General features: G+C 50.8%; 1 protein-coding gene across 1 annotated transcript in view; it reads right to left on the bottom strand.

The window, feature by feature from the left end:
* CSMD2 (CUB and Sushi multiple domains 2) overlaps nt 1-15,477 on the bottom strand; it is a 243,818-nt gene that overhangs the window by 36,206 nt on the left and 192,135 nt on the right. The window contains exons 35-43 of the mRNA XM_039733794.1: nt 14,811-15,014; nt 13,667-13,791; nt 10,951-11,047; nt 10,030-10,134; nt 6,787-6,905; nt 5,052-5,121; nt 2,985-3,101; nt 1,852-2,061; nt 938-1,126 (exon numbers count right to left, since the gene is read on the bottom strand). Coding sequence (XP_039589728.1) covers nt 938-1,126; nt 1,852-2,061; nt 2,985-3,101; nt 5,052-5,121; nt 6,787-6,905; nt 10,030-10,134; nt 10,951-11,047; nt 13,667-13,791; nt 14,811-15,014 — 1,236 coding nt within the window. The remainder of the gene's footprint in view (nt 1-937; nt 1,127-1,851; nt 2,062-2,984; nt 3,102-5,051; nt 5,122-6,786; nt 6,906-10,029; nt 10,135-10,950; nt 11,048-13,666; nt 13,792-14,810; nt 15,015-15,477) is intronic.

The following is a 15,477-nucleotide window of genomic DNA, read 5'->3' as shown; positions in this document are numbered from 1 at the left end:
TACCCCATTTTTATTCCTTTTTTTTTTTTTGGTACAAAGATAACAATTCTGGATACAGAAAAATCCAGATCTTGGCCTAACTTGCCTCAAATAATTCCTCTCTGGTACAAGCACAGAGCCAGCACTGAGAGAGCAGCTGAGGATTCAGCTCTTTGTGCTTTGTGTTCTCTGGGGTTCAAGGACTTACAAGAGGGCAAATATCACCTCTCTCCCTCCTTCCCAGCTCCTGCAGAGCCTGTGCTGGGATAAAGGTCAGTGCTCCTGGGAAATGGGCTGGAAATCTTCAATAAGCAGGTCTGAACTTCTTAAAGGTTCACCTGAAACCCTTCTGGAAGTAAATCCCACAGAATTCCGGCCACCAGCCCAAGGGGTGAAAGGCTGAAGCAGCCATGAGGGGGTTAGAAATAAGAATTTGGGTGAGTTTGGATGCCTGGAATGTAAATCTTCAGCCTGCAAAGCACAGTTTTCAGAAAAAAAAAACCACCTTGGAAGATTCCTGAGGATCTCCCACTTGGATCATTTTGGAGATGCCCAAGAAGGAGACAGACAGGGACACACAGTCCTCAGAGCTGCCAGGCTCTTTTACCTGCAACTATTTTTATTTATCAGAGCTAGATCAATGGAAGGTGGGTGTTGTTGAGGGAATAAAGCACCAAGGAATTATCACTCCAAGGCCCCTGGAGTGTGTCACACAGAAACAACAGCTCCAGCAGGGAGGTGAGAGACACAGATTCTCCTCACCCACCCCAAGATGAAACCTCCCTCAGAAGCTGCTCTTTGGTTCCAAAACACCCCAAATATTCACCGAAACACCCCAAATATTCACCGAAACACCTCATGGGGACCACAATTCCCTCCAAGAGCACATTCCCAGCTCCCAGAGCAAACCCAGCCCCGTCTGAAGAAGCTGGAGTGCCCAGGTGAGCCCAGGCCATACCTTCACACCTGGGCAGGGGGTGGTCCCAGTTCCTGTTGGTGCCGTGCTGGCAGGTGAGCACGGGGTGGCCGATCAGCTGGTAGCCAGGCAGGCACTCGAAGGAGATGGACTGGCCAACGTTGTAGCCAGCTCCTCTCACCACCCCGTTGGCAAAAGGCTCCGGGTCGGGGCACTCCTGCAGCTCGTAGGCTGGAAAACACAAGGTGGGAATGGTTTGGGCTTCATCTCCCAGGGAAAAGGGGACAGGGTAAGGGGACACGGCCTCAAGCTGTGCCAGGGAAGGGGCAGCATGGAGTTCAGGAGGAATTTCTCCATGGAAAGGGTTGGAAGGGGGTGCTCAGGGAGGTGTGGAGTCAACAACCACAGAATTAACTCAACAACCACAGGATTAACAACCACAGAGTTCACTCAATACCACAGTTAACTCAACAACCAAGGAATTACCTCAAAAACCATGGAATTGACTCAACAACCACAGAAATAACTCAACAACCACAGAGTTAACTCAACAACAACAGAGTTAACTCAACAACCAAGGAATTACCTCAAAAACCATGGAATTACCTCAAAAACCATGAATTGACTCATGAGAAATAACTCAACAACCATAGAGTTAACTCAACAACCACAGAATTAACTCAACAACCATGCAATTAACTCAACAATCATGGGATTAACTCAACAACCAGAGAATTAACTCAGCAACCACTGAATTAACTCAGCAACTATGGAATTAACTCAACAACCACGGAATTCACTCAACAACCACGGAATTCACTCAACAACCACGGAATTCACTCAACAACCACGGAATTCACTCAACAACCACAGAGTTACCTCAAAAACCATGGAATTAACTCAACAACCATGGAATTAACAACCAATACCCCCAGGGCAGGATTGTTCCTCCTCACCTTGGTACTCCAGCTTGAAGCCAGGTTTGTTCTGGGAGTGGTCGCTGTGGAAGTAGACGGTGGTTTCGTGGGAGGTGGACAGCAGGGAGCCGGGCAGCTCGGCGCCGCTGAAGCGCCCGATGACGCTGCTGGTGTCGTAGGGCCCGTTCCTGATCTCCACAAAGTCGTGGTTGGGCTCCGTGGAGAAGTTCAGGAACTGGATGTGGGCACCTGGAGAGGGGGAAGGAGGAGTTTGGCTCTAGAATTGCAGGTGAGCTTTTGCACCAGCACTAGCTCCAACACCAGCACCAACATCAGTACCAACCCCGGCTCCAATCCCAACACCAAACCCAGCTTTAAACCCAGTTCCAACCCCAGCTCCAATCCCAACACCAAACCCAGCTTTAAACCCAGCTCCAACCCCAGCACCAACATCAGCACTAATCCCAGCTCCAATAGCAGCACCAACCCCAACACCAACACCAACCCCAGCTCCAGCAGAAGCTTCAACAAGAGCAACAACCCCAACATCAGCACCAACTCCAACCCCAACCCTAGCTTTAAACCCAGCTCTAACCCCAACATTAGCACCAACCCCAGCTCTAACCCTTGCTCCAACCCCAATCCCAGCTCCAATCCCAACTCCAGCTCCAACCCCAGCTCCAACTCCAACACCAACCCCAGCTCTAACCCTTGCTCCAATCCCAACTCCAGCTCCAACACCAACCCCAGCTCCAGCCCTCATTCCAATCCCAATCCCAACCCCAGGTCAAATCCCAACCCCAACTCCAGCAGTGCCCACTTGCAGAGCCCAGGACAGCCCGGGCACTCAGCAGGACTTTAAGTGCCCCGGGGACACAGAGTGCCTTCAAACTGACTCAGAGGAGCTTTGGAGGAGAGGTTAGGATGGCATTCCTCCCTGGGAGGGTGGGAGGTCCTGGCACAGGTGCCCAGAGAAGCTGTGGCTGCCCCTGGATCCCTGGCAGTGTCCCAGACCAGGATGGATAGGGCTTGGAGCACCTTGGGATAGTTTCCCCTGGCAGGGGGAGGAATGAGATGATCTCGAGGTTCTTCCCAACCCAAACCAGTCAGGGATTTTCTGATTTTTCAGCCCCTCTTCTGGGACAGCACCAACCCAAACCCAGCTCTCTCACCAAACCCCACTGGCAGCAGGATCCTCCATGTGCAGTCCAGGTTGCTGGGGTAATTTCCTGGGAATCCTGGGCTCAGGAGCACTCCTTCCATCTCTTCTGCCGTTCCTCCACACTGGGCTGGAAAAACCCCAGGGTTCATGGTCAGGATCCAGCCACAGGATCCCTGCCAGGATCCCTGAGGGGTCTGTCTGGGTGAGGGCCACGGGAAATCAAGGAATTAAAGACTCAGCTGAGAAAAAGGAACCAGCACCAAGTTTCCAGGCACTGCATGGCCACATCAGGAATGGATGTGCATTTCTCCTGCCCTTTGGAGATGGAGACTGAGCCCAGGGATTCAGTTTGGGCCACCACAGAGGGAGAGCCAGTGACAAAGGGGATGGGCACCTGCTCTGCCCACAGACATTGCATCAAATCAGGCACCAGCGTTTGCTTGACACCTTCACCAGCTGAAAAAATGACTGTCAAGAAGCTGAGTGATCCTGTTTTGACCCCAGTTACAGCCTCTTCTTTTCCCTGCCCCAGCTGCCAATCTCTGGGCAGTCTGTCACTGATAAATCCAGCACTGAGTGTTTGCTCACTGCCCGCAGCCCACTGCCAGCCACGACAGCCCAAAAATATGTTTACAAAAGGCATCACATGAAATTTAAACACTGACAGCATCTTCTCATGCTTATCTGGATGACCTCCACCTGGTCCCAGCAGCAGCACCGGCTGAATCCAGCCAGGTGCTCTCCTAACTCGCTGTGACAGCCAGGCACAGGCTCTTTGTCCAACATCTCATTACCCCAGACTTGCTCCTAACGAGGTTTCTCCCAGAAGATTTCTCTTTCTTTTTCCTCCTAATGGCTCTTTAATAGAACTGCTTCTGAATTATTTAGAAGCCCAGCAGCTGGAGGAAGTAGACCAGGAGAAAATCAGCACAGTTGCAAACTGTGCTTGGAGCAGGAGCTCTGGTGGACACAGGACAGAGCCCCAGGACTGTCACACCCACAAAGGTGACAGCCACTCCTCCAGGAGTGACTCCAGATGTGTTTCTGCCTCTCTGCAGCTGCCTGACCTTTCCCAGGGAGGTGAAAAGACAGGCACAGCCCAAGCAGCCGAAATCCTGCTGGCTTGGGAGGCTGGTGCTGATTCAAAGAACCAAACTTGTGGCTTGCCAGCTTTTGGGATCCTCCTCCATGATGGGATCTCCCAGCTGAGCCCAAGGACTTGTGCCTCCATTCAGAGCAGCTCCCAAGGGAACGGGTCCTTTAGCTCAGTCATTCTCCTGGAAACATCTCTCTATTTATTCCTGGCCTGCAGATCATCAGATAAAAGAACTGTTGGCTCTTATAATTACTTTAAAGCCAAATGATGTAAGCTGGAACAGCAGGAGCCCAAAATAACTGTTAACTAAAGCTATTAAATGCATAAATGTCTCTCTCAGAGCTGCAAAATGTGCAATATGAATATTAAACATCTACATTTGCTAAAAGCAAATGACTGAAAATAATTTTAAAAACCTCCTGCAAGTTCCCTTCACCTCCAGGCCTCTTCCACAGGGAAAATGGAACGTCCAGTCATTTCCAGACCTGAACATCTGATCACATCTGAGGGTAACCAGTGACCTGTGGTCACCTGCTGGACAGCAGAGTGGCCACAGCAAGTTGGGATCCTGGCAGGGACCAGGCCCCAGTGAAAGGGGCAGCTTTGGTGGTATCAGATGCATTCCACAAAAATAAACCACACTTCAGATGGAAAAAAAAAAAACCTCAAGCCATAAAAGCAACCTGCTTCCAGCACAAGGAAGTTTGAGGTTTTCCCTTTTGAATGGTTTTGTGCTGAGGGGGAAAATTCTGTGTTTCACATTTTGTGCTACAGCCACATCTGTAACATCCAAAACAAAGCACTCCAGGCAGCCCACGGGGACTTCTCAGGCACAATGTCCCTGGCAACCAATGTTTTCCCACACTCTCTCACACTTGCAGAACCAACCCGAATTTCTCTAAATCAGCTCTTTAGCCTTGGTTTTATGTTTTTTTTTAGGGAAGTGTTATAAATATCAGGTAGAAAGAAGTTGATTCCTACCAATGCAGAGGGGTGGAGGGTAATTCCAGCGGCGCACCGTGCCCGGCATGCAGGAGATGTGGGAGTGGCCCTGCAGGGATGGAAAACAAAAACAAAACAAGGGTTTGGGGGGTGGATGGAAAACAAGGGGACAGCCTGTCCCTGTCCTGGCAGGAAAAAATTCCTTGCAAGGTGGATCTGATCCAGAGGGAGATGCCTATTATATCTGGGGTGTCAGAAAAAGTGATGCCTTAAAGAATGGAATAAAACAACTCACTTTGGAGATAATCTTTCACACTTGGGTATTGTCTTTGGGGATAATATTAGTGTAGGAGGTAATCTAAAGGCTGGTCTTTATTGGAGGAGTCCAAGGGACGATATGGAAAAATGTCCATAAAATGCCCACCCCTGCAAGGGGGATGAATACAGTTCTACAAATTTAGCAAATTAGCATAATTGACAAAAATCATCAGTTAGAGACATAAATAGTGAGGTAGTTCAACCACATCTGAATCCTCTCCCTCAGACAGGGACTAAACTTTGTTGATGAAAATGTGTCTCCAAGAGCTGGTTTCAACCTTGGCTCCCAGGAAGAACCAAGACAGGACAGGAACCTGGGACCCCCAGCTTGGAGCTCTGCAACGTGTTTTGTCTTTCTGCCTCAGGAAAAGGAAGGGAAAAGTACTGGGACTGGCCACACATACAATAACAGAGCTACAAATAGATGTGTAAAGAATACAGAGAACACAGAAAAGCAGGAATCCTTCTGGTGAGGCCTAAAGACCTGGAACAGAGGCTGGTCAGAGTTAAAGAATAAAGCAGGGATTTACTGAAAGGTCTTTACAGGATCCACCTTGGGCAGCACAAGAGCCCAGCCAGGGCTACACCCAAGATGGACCCAAGTCAAGCGTTTTCACACTTTTATGAGTTTTGGTCCATTTCCATATTAGGGTTAATTGTCCTGTTTATTAGCTCCAGGTTCTGCAGTCCCCCCCTCCCAGTTTGCTCCCCTCCATTCCCTGTTTGCACTTTTTGTGTAAAGCTGCAGCGGCGTCCTTGGTTCTGGGGCTGGAAAAGGATTGTTCTGTGGGACTGAGCTGTGAGGAGAACTGCTGAAAGTTCAGAGTCACTCTGAGGCAGTGCAGAGTCTGGAACAGCAGGGAGCTAAAGCTGCAGGGGTGGTTGGTACCTGCAGGAGGGGTTGGGACCTGCAGGAGGGGTGGTACCTGCAGGAGGGATTGGGACCTGCAGGGTTGGTACCTGCAGGGTTGATACCTGCAGGAGGGGTGGTACCTGCAGGAGGGATTGGGACCTGCAGGGTTGGTACCTGCAGGGTTGATACCTGCAGGAGGGGTGGTACCTGCAGGAGGGATTGGGACCTGCAGGGTTGGTACCTGCAGGGTTGATACCTGCAGGAGGGGTGGTACCTGCAGGGTTGGTACCTGCAGGATTGGATGGTACCTGCAGCAGGGGTTGTACCTGCAGGATTGGTACCTGCAGCAGGGGTGGTACCTGCAGGGGTTGTACCTGCAGGGTTGGTACCTGCAGCAGGGGTTGTACCTGCAGGATTGGTACCTGCAGATTGGTACCTGCAGGGGTTGTACCTGCAGCAGGGGTTGTACCTGCAGCAGGGGTTGTACCTGCAGCAGGGGTTGTACCTGCAGGATTGGTACCTGCAGATTGGTACCTGCAGGGGTTGTACCTGCAGGGTAGGTTTCGCCTGCAGCAAGGGTTGTACCTGCAGCAGGGGTTGTACCTGCAGGGCGTAGCCGGGCTCGCACTGGAAGGACACCACGTCGTTCACCAGGTAGCGCTCGCCGATCTTCAGCCCATTCCCAGGAACCGCCGGCTCCGGGCAGCTGGAAAGGCCCACGGCTGTGGGGGAAAGGGAGATGGGAGCTCAGGGAGTGGGGATGGGGCTGTGCTGGGGGCTGGAGGGATGGGAACACACTTTTTGTTTGACCCCACTCCCATTGACCAACCGCCACTGCAGACTCTGGGTGGAGAAATGATGTTTCCTTTGGATTCTCCAAGGACAGCCCATTTCCATCCCCACATGTACAGCTGGGAACCCAATTATCCTGCTGCAAACCCAATTAACAACCTGTGACATCTCGTGAGGTGATGGGCTCTCCTTTCCTTTTTCCCTTTCCTTTCCTTTCCTTTCCTTTCCTTTCCTTCTCTCCTCCCCAAATCCCCCTCTCCTTTCTTTCCCCATCTCCCTCTCCTCCCCAGGTCTCCCTCTCCCCTCTGCACAGCCCAGGGAGATAAAAGCAATCCTGCAGGCTCCTCACACCTCTCCCTCCCAGTGCTGGCAGCTGCCTCTCCACGATAACCTCCTGCATCTCTGCAAGGGCTCCTGCTCTGCTCCAGCCCCACAGAGCCCCAGGCAGGGGGAAAATGAAGAGAAAAGGAGTGAGGAGAGGCTGAGTCTCCTCCTAAAGCCCAGTCACGCTTCCCTCCCCGCTCCTGGATGTGCTGCTTGACCTTCAGAGAGGCAGGAGGGAAAATGGCTTTAAATAACTTCTCCTTCACATCAGTGGCTTTCACTCAGTCCCAAATTGTTCCCGGCTTTGGAGCATGCAGAGGTAAGAGCTCAGCCTGAGTACCACAGTGAGGGAGAAACCTGAGTTTTCCTCCCCTGTTTTAAGCTCATCTCTCCCAACTTCCTGCCAGAAGGAACACAGAAAAAAACCCAGGGCTCAGGGCTGGGAGATTCCAATTGTACAAACAGAGCAGAAATCACATTATTTCCAGCTGCCCTGAAAATCAACACCTATTAATTTCCTCAGCCACGGAAACAGACAGGGCTGATAATCCCCAGGCTCATGAAAAACCTGGCCATGATTTTTGCAGGAGGGTGCTCAAAGGATTTATTGATTGGAATAGAGGTGGAGAAGAAACAGAGTCACAGCAGGAGGATTCCTGCAGCTCCCAGAGCACAGGCTGGGCACATTTTTTCCCTCCCAATCCTGTGGTGGCTGTAATCCTGCCGGATTCAATAATGGACAAGGTTTCAGTGAGTAAAGGCAGCAAATCCTGGAAGGTTTTGTGCTGCTTGGCTTCAAAGCAGTCCCAGCTGTGCCATTGCAGGGAATCTCCCACTGGTTTGGGTGGGAAGGGTCCCCAATCACCCAAATCCCACTGCCTGGGCAGGGACACCTCCCACCCTGCCAGGCTGCCCTGGGACCCCTCAGGGATGTGGCAGCCCCAGCTCCTTGGGCAGCATTCCTGTGGCCACTCTCCAGAGTGAACTGCACCATCCGAAAATCCATTTGCAGCCTTGGAAAGAACCCAAAGCAGCAGAAGGTGGCTTGGCTCCAGAGAGCAGAGCCCTGCTCAGAAGCAGCCCCAGTGCCCAGCAGCCCTGCCGTGCCCCACGAGGGCTGGGGACACAGCCACAGCTGTCCCCAGGTGTCTCAGCATTCCCTGCTCTGCTGTGGGACACGGCCAGCCCAGCCCGGGATGAGCCAGGGAGCTGCAGGAGCTCCAGGCTGGCTCCCAGCCCTGGCCCTGCCCTTGGATGGGCTGGGCAGAGCTGGCAGTGCCCTCCTGCACCCCCTCACTGCTGCTGGGCTCAGTGGCACCAAATCCAGCCTCACACAGCAGCAGAGCTGGGAAAATCGTGGAATATCCTGAGCTGGGACCTGCAAGGATCATCTGGCTCTGCAGGACAACCCCAAAATGTTTAGGTTGGATTTAGGGAAAGGCTCTTCCCCCAGAGGGTGCAGGGAATGGGAACATTCCCAAGGCTGCCAGAGCTCCAGGAGTGCTTGGACAGGGTGGGATTGTTGGGGTGCCTGTGCAGGGTCAGGGCTGGATCCTGGTGGATCCTTCCAGCCCAGGATATTCCATGATTCTCTGCCGGGGTCATCCAACACTGGCAATAACAGACCCCAGGCTGGGCTGTTGCACCTCTCCTGATCAGACATCAGGAATCAAACACAGACCCAGGGGAAAATGAATTTTTGTCATCCCCATCCAAACCTGACAGCTCTTTCCCAAAGGATTCTCTTCCCTGCCTCAGTCAGGTTTGTTCTCACCGCTGGGGATTTCTTTTTGAAAACACATTCTCTGTCTAGAACCACATTTAGCCACGTGCTGGGGTCTGTATTCCCAAAAAATCCTGGCATGAGGCTTGCTAGGAGCGAAGTGCTGCCATTCCAGGGGGTGTTGGGATCCTGAGAATCCGCTCAAGTGCTCCACACCACCACAGAATTTGGGTTGGAGGGGACCTTAAAGACCTTTTTAAGGTGTTTTTAATATTTTATTGAGAGGAGTGGGTGCCCACACGACCACAGAGCTTCCACAGGTTGTGCCTCCCTCAACTGGAGGCTGGAAAAGGAGGATCAACCACCTTGGGAATGCTCCTGTGCAGGGCCTGGACACTCTGAGCACATCCAGCAGCTGAGGGAGGGGAACACCCCCAGCAGCCACCTAAAACACTGCAGAGACCCCACACTGATAACAGCACTGATAACACTGACTGGTAACACTGGTAACATCGAGTTCAGCCCTCAGCTGTGAGCAGGGCTGCCCAGGGTGTTTGTGCAGCCCCATCCCTGCAGTTTTTCCAAGCTCAGGCTCCATCAAAATGTGCAAATTGAGTTTTGTCTCTGTTCTGACCCTGCTTTCTCCCACAGGATGGCCTCTGAGGACCCTTCCAGCCAGGATTTTTGGGATGAGGACATGTCCAGGTCTGCTGCAGGTTCCAGCAGGGAATGCCAAGAGCTGCAAGTCTCTGCCAGCCCCTGGCAAGCAGCACTCCCCAAACCCAGATCCCAGCCCTGCACCCATGGGTTTTTACCCCTTTGTGCCACCACAAAGCCACCAAGAGCACAATGAGGACCATCCCACCCCTCTGCTCCATCTTTTCTCTATTTATCACTCCCTCCCTGGGAACAAGGAGCCACAGCAGCTCCTTCTCTCTCTTCTCCAGCCCCGCAGGCACCTCCCCATCTCCCAGGAGCTGCGGGATCAAGGCTGGAGCTGCTCTTACTTTTGTATTCCAGGTGAAAGCCGGCAGCAGAGACGCTGATGTCGGAATAGAAATGCAGATAGAGCTGGTTTGAAGTGCTGTTGAGCAGCGCAGGCACCGTGGTTCCTGGCAAAACAAGAGGTGCACAAAGGCAGTGGAGAGGAGCTCTCTCCCCTCCTGGGAGATTTGCGGCAGGAGAGGCTGACAACACAAAGTCCTTTCAACTTAACGAGCTCCTCTTGGTTTTGATCAGGTTCTTCCTAATGAGGCCAATTGAGAAATACCCAGGGCCTTTCCAGTGGCTGCTCCTGGATTTCAGCCCGTGGAGCTTGGCCACCGACAGACAAAAAGCATCAAGGGATGGGAAACAGCGTGGGTGGAGCACAGGGATCCGGGAAAATTCGGGATTCCTTCATCCCCTGCAAGCTGCTGCAGCAGCAGGACAAGGCAGCTCCAGCCCAGACCCTTCTCCTGCCAAGCTCAGGGAACATTGGGAAAATAAACAAGATTTTGGGCCGTTGTTCTGCCAGTGGTGCTGCGTTTGAAGACTTCTCAAAGCTCCTGGAGCTTGGCTCCTCCCCGCTCTGCTAAAAGCCACAATTCAAGGGAAAATACAAGGATTCCATAGGAAATACAAAAATTCCAAGGAAAAATAGAGTTTGTTTTCTAGCCCTTCACCCATTCTGGTCACCCTGGCAGGTGTGGTGGCCTCACATCCCAGCAGAGCGGAGGGAATTCCCATTTCCAGGAATAAAACCCCACTGCTTTTGTGCTTAAGGTTCCCTCCCAACACTTCCCACAGGCAGATGCAGCTGAAATTCCCAACCCAAGAGAGCACATGATTCCCTTTAAATCTATTCCTAGCTTTTCATGCTTTTTTAAGTTTAATTTTGTGAGGTGAATGAAATGAGGCAGGAACTGATGGGCTCGAGGGCCACGTACCAGAGAAGCTCCCCAGCATGGTGGCTGTGTTGTCTCCTCCATCAAACACTTCCAGGGAATCCCAGTTCTGCTCTGTGACAAAACTGATCACCTGGATCTGCAGAGAGAAACAAAACAAAGAAAAAAAAACCCCGAAATAATTGGAATAAATAAAATTTATAGCAATTAAAGGGTTACTAATTGAGTTTACACACTCTGGGGGTTCAGCACGGGCAAAACTTGGAGACTTCTGCCTTTGACCATTCCCACTGGGATTTTCCAGCTATTTTCCCCCCAAACTTCCAAACAGAAATGCTATTTTCTGCTGCTTCTCCAGAGCTCCTGGAAAGTCTCATTTACAGCTGCTGAGAATCCCAGCCTTTTTTCCCTCTGTTTGGAGAAATCCCTGAAGACTTTGAGCCCTTTCAAACGAGAGCAACCAGCAGCAACCCGGAGATAAAATTAACCCAAAAAACATCTCACATTAAACAACAGGATTTCAAAAATCCAATCAAGTTCCTGCCTTGTTCCTCAGCTTTTAGTGGAATCACTCGAGTGCATTTTCAGATTTCACCTTTCCCTGCCATGCCCCACAAGGTTTGGAGGCCTTAGGAAAGCGCTTGACTCCATTAGCTGGAACATCAACACAAATCCTTGGATGAGAAACATCGGGAGAGCTGAGAAATCTGCATTTATACTGAAAAACAGAGCTGAGAAATCGGCATTTATACCGAAAAGCAGCTCGTGCTTGAGTGAGGATCTCCATGGAATTGCACAGCTTTGTTTGCCAGGATTACCATTAACAGGGATTTTGCCTAAATTCTAAATGCTGCTGGTTCAAAGCCTTCATGTCCCATTAAAAACCTGAGTTTGGTGAATGGGGTGAGAGTGAGGCAGAAAATCTGAGCAAAAGCCACAGGTTTTGGGGAAAATCCACATTTAATCTGGAAGGTCTGGATGAGATTTTCCAACATTGGGTATCTCAAATTAAATTGGCAGAAAAAAAAAAATCCAAACGAATCTTTAAGATAAATCAGGGGCATAAATGAGTTGTACATCTTGGCTCCAAACAAGGAGAGGGCTGAAAAATTGGGCAAAACGAGCAGTGAGGAGACTTCACTGCCCTCAAACTTTCTCTACACACATGTGAACCCTCTCCCTTTCTCCCCAAATCTTATTCCCTGATTTCTTCATCCAACCCAATTCCCCACTTACCTCTGCCTTGCTGAACATCAAATCAAACCACCCCCCCCCCCGTTTGAAAACAAATAAATAATAATAAAAAACCAATCCCCCCACTTCAGCCATTTAAACCCATTTCCTCCTTGATTTACTCCGGGTAATAAAACCGGTTGTAAAGTTCCTCCCAAGTGTTTTTTTTTAGCAGAAAGTGAGTGGAGTTCACCCAGCAGGAATCGCAGTGACCCCCACGGAGCCATCACTGCTCCCACTGACCCTTTTTCCCCTTTTTTCCTGCCTCATTACACCCCTATTGTGATTTACATTATTGGAAGTGGAGTGAGAATGAGCGTTTTGTTTGCTCTTACACCGCCTAAATTATTTATTCTCCTCTCTCCCCCCTCCTCCAGCTTAACGGAATAAACATTTTTAAGGTCCTAATTCTAGTCTGACATGTGGATTCACAAGGGATCTGCATCTATTTACTGCCACGTGTATAAATTAATTCACTCAGGAAGGTTTGCTCCGGGAATGAATAATTCATGGCAGAAGTGCCAGCTTCTACCCTGATTACATAAAAATCCTGCTCCTGAGTGCTGCTACCAAGAAAGCTTCAATTTCACCTCCTTCCCTGATTTACAGTTGTTTAACCTTTAATTGTTGCGCAAAAAGGGGGTAAAGTGATGCTGGAATTAAGATCTAATAATGGAGAACCCAGAGGAAGTGGAGCCGGGCTGGATCCAGCTCCAGCTCCGTGGTCATTCCCTCCCTGGGGGCTGCCCTGAGACCCCTCCCTGCAGCTGTTTCAGATCCTGAAAACCCAAAACCTTTCTCCAAGGGCTTTTTGTCCCCCCTGGAAGTCCCAGGGAAGCTGATGGCTCGTGACCAGGTGACAGCAGATCCCGGTGCCACGTGGAAGTGGAGACCCCAGCACTGGTGGGGGCCCAAAAATGTGGGATCAAAGAATTTTAAGGGATTGGGATGGATTTAAAAGCTTATTTTGCCCCAAAATCTCTGCTGTGGGCAGGGACACCTCCCATTATCCCAGGCTGCTCCAAGCCCTGCTCAATCAGGCTTTGGACACTTCCAGGGTTCAAGCACCCACAGCATCCCTGACAACCATAATAAAAAACTTCTTTCTAAAATTTAACCAAAATTCCCCCTCTTTTGTGCCAGAGTAAGGGTCACACTGAGGGAGCACAGTCCTGCTCTTCCCCAGATCCCACCCTGTGCCTCCCTGACAATGCTGCTGGAGCTCTGGCAGCCTCAGGGCTGTGCCCATTCCCTGGGGAGCCTGGGCAGTGCCCAAACAGCCTCTGGGGAAGAAGAACCTTTCCCTAAATCCACCCTGACCCTCTCCTGGCACAGCCCCAGCCTTGCCTGGTCACAAACATCACCAACGAGTCCCTGCCTAATCCTGGCAGTAAACGAATGCCTGATTCCAGAGAATTCCACATGAATCCATCCCTGTCCTACAAGGAGCAGCGACTTCCCAACACATGGCCTCTCTGAGAGCAGCAGATGGCCCTGAGTGTCCTCCTGTCTGTCCTGGCTGTACCTGAATCCCTGCTCCCTCGGGCACCGAGATCTTCCACACGCAGTTGAGGCTGTTCAGGTAGGGCTCAGGGAAGCCTGGGGACAGGATGGTTCCTTTCCTCTCTGTCAGGTTCCCCCCGCAGGGCACTGCCATGAGGAAAGCAGAAGGAATTGGTTTTGCTAAAAACATCGTTAACATGACAAGAAATCAAGAGCTGGCTGTGATTTAAGGATGAGATTTGTAGGAATAATCCTCTTTACAGGAACTTTTTCGTGAAACTTTTGGCACATTCCTCGGGTGTGGTGAACACTCAAGGATGATCTTCAGGAGCTGCTCTCCTTCAGAGGAGTTGAAAGCAGCTTTCAGCCAGATCTGATTTATTTGAGATGCTGTCCCAGATCTCACAAGAGTACTGGATCAAAAATGTCAATTCCCCGGAATTTGGGGTTAAACTGTTCTTATTCAGAGCCAGGCTGGGCTTTGTATTTTATCAGACAATCATGGAACAGTTTGGGTGGGAAGGAACCCTAAAGATCACCAAATCCCCTCACCCAGACACCTTCCACTATCCCAGGTTGTTCCAATCCCTGTCCAACCTGGCCTTGGACACTTCCAAGGATGGGATAACCTTTCTGGATAGAACTACAGGAGGTTTTAAAGAAGTATTTTACACTTCATTAATTTACATTTACATTCATATTCATTAGTGTTTTGGTTTGCTGTTGATTTTTTCCCACAGAACACCCCAGGCTGGAAGAGACCCACAAACACGACCAACATCCAATCCTGCCCCTTTCCAGGACAACCCAGAGAGTGGCATCACTCCGAATGACATTCCCAACGCCACCCACCTCCCCCAGTGCCACCAACCTCTCGCTATAGCACACAAAATAAAATTACATGGACATGCAGCTTTCCAAGGCAGAAAGAGGGCATTTAATTTCTTACTTTAACATTTATAGATTTCCAAAAGTGACAGTGGATTGGAGGGTGGCAGTGCCACCTCTCCAATGACACCGGATAAACCAACAGCCCATCAAATTTCACAAAAGAATGCAAAACAATGAGTTATTACCTTAAAGCGTGCGAGAAAGTTCGTTACAATAACACAAACATCAGAACGCTTAGAAAAACTTCAAAAAAAAAAACCCAGGGCGACACCTACCCACGCAGGTGGGGACGGAGGAGTTCCACTGGGCCAGGGCCCCGGGCATGGCCAGGCACTGGATGGCAGGGGAGCCGCGCAGGCTGTAGCCGGGGCTGCACTCGAAGCGCACCACGGCGCCCACGGCGAAGTCGCTGCCCAGGCGCCGGCCGTGCCGCGGCTCCGGCACCGAGCTGCACTGCGTGGCGCTGGTGCGGGGCACGGCTGCCAGGGCAGGGGAGGCAGACAACAGGGTTAGTGTTGGCATGGCAGCTGGTGCAGTAGAGATTCGTCAGTTTTACAGTGAAATCACCGAGTAGCTAAACCCTGAGAGGTGTTGGGCGAAGACTTGATCGTCGATTGATTGTATCTGAACCCCAAAGAGGAGCTCAATCCAAACAGACCATTGGCTGATTGCTCCTAAACCCCAAGGAGGGGCTCAATCCAAACATGACCACTGACTAATTGTACCTAAACCCCAAAGAGGAGCTCAATCCAAACAGACCATTGGCTGATTGTTCCTAAATCCCAAGGAGGGGCTGAATCCAAACTTGGCCATTGGCTGATTGTCCCTGAACCCCAAAGAGGAGCTCAATCCAAAGAGACCATTGGCTGATTGTACCTAAACCCCAAAGTATCTAAACCCCAAAGAGGGGCTCAATCCAAAGAGACCATTGGCTGATTGTTC

This window comes from Passer montanus, unplaced genomic scaffold (genome assembly GCF_014805655.1).
Source record: "Passer montanus isolate IOZ18808 unplaced genomic scaffold, ASM1480565v1 scaffold89, whole genome shotgun sequence".
Classification (NCBI taxonomy): domain Eukaryota; kingdom Metazoa; phylum Chordata; class Aves; order Passeriformes; family Passeridae; genus Passer; species Passer montanus.
Note: the sequence above shows the minus strand (reverse complement) of the source record. Positions and strands in the feature narration are given on the sequence as shown.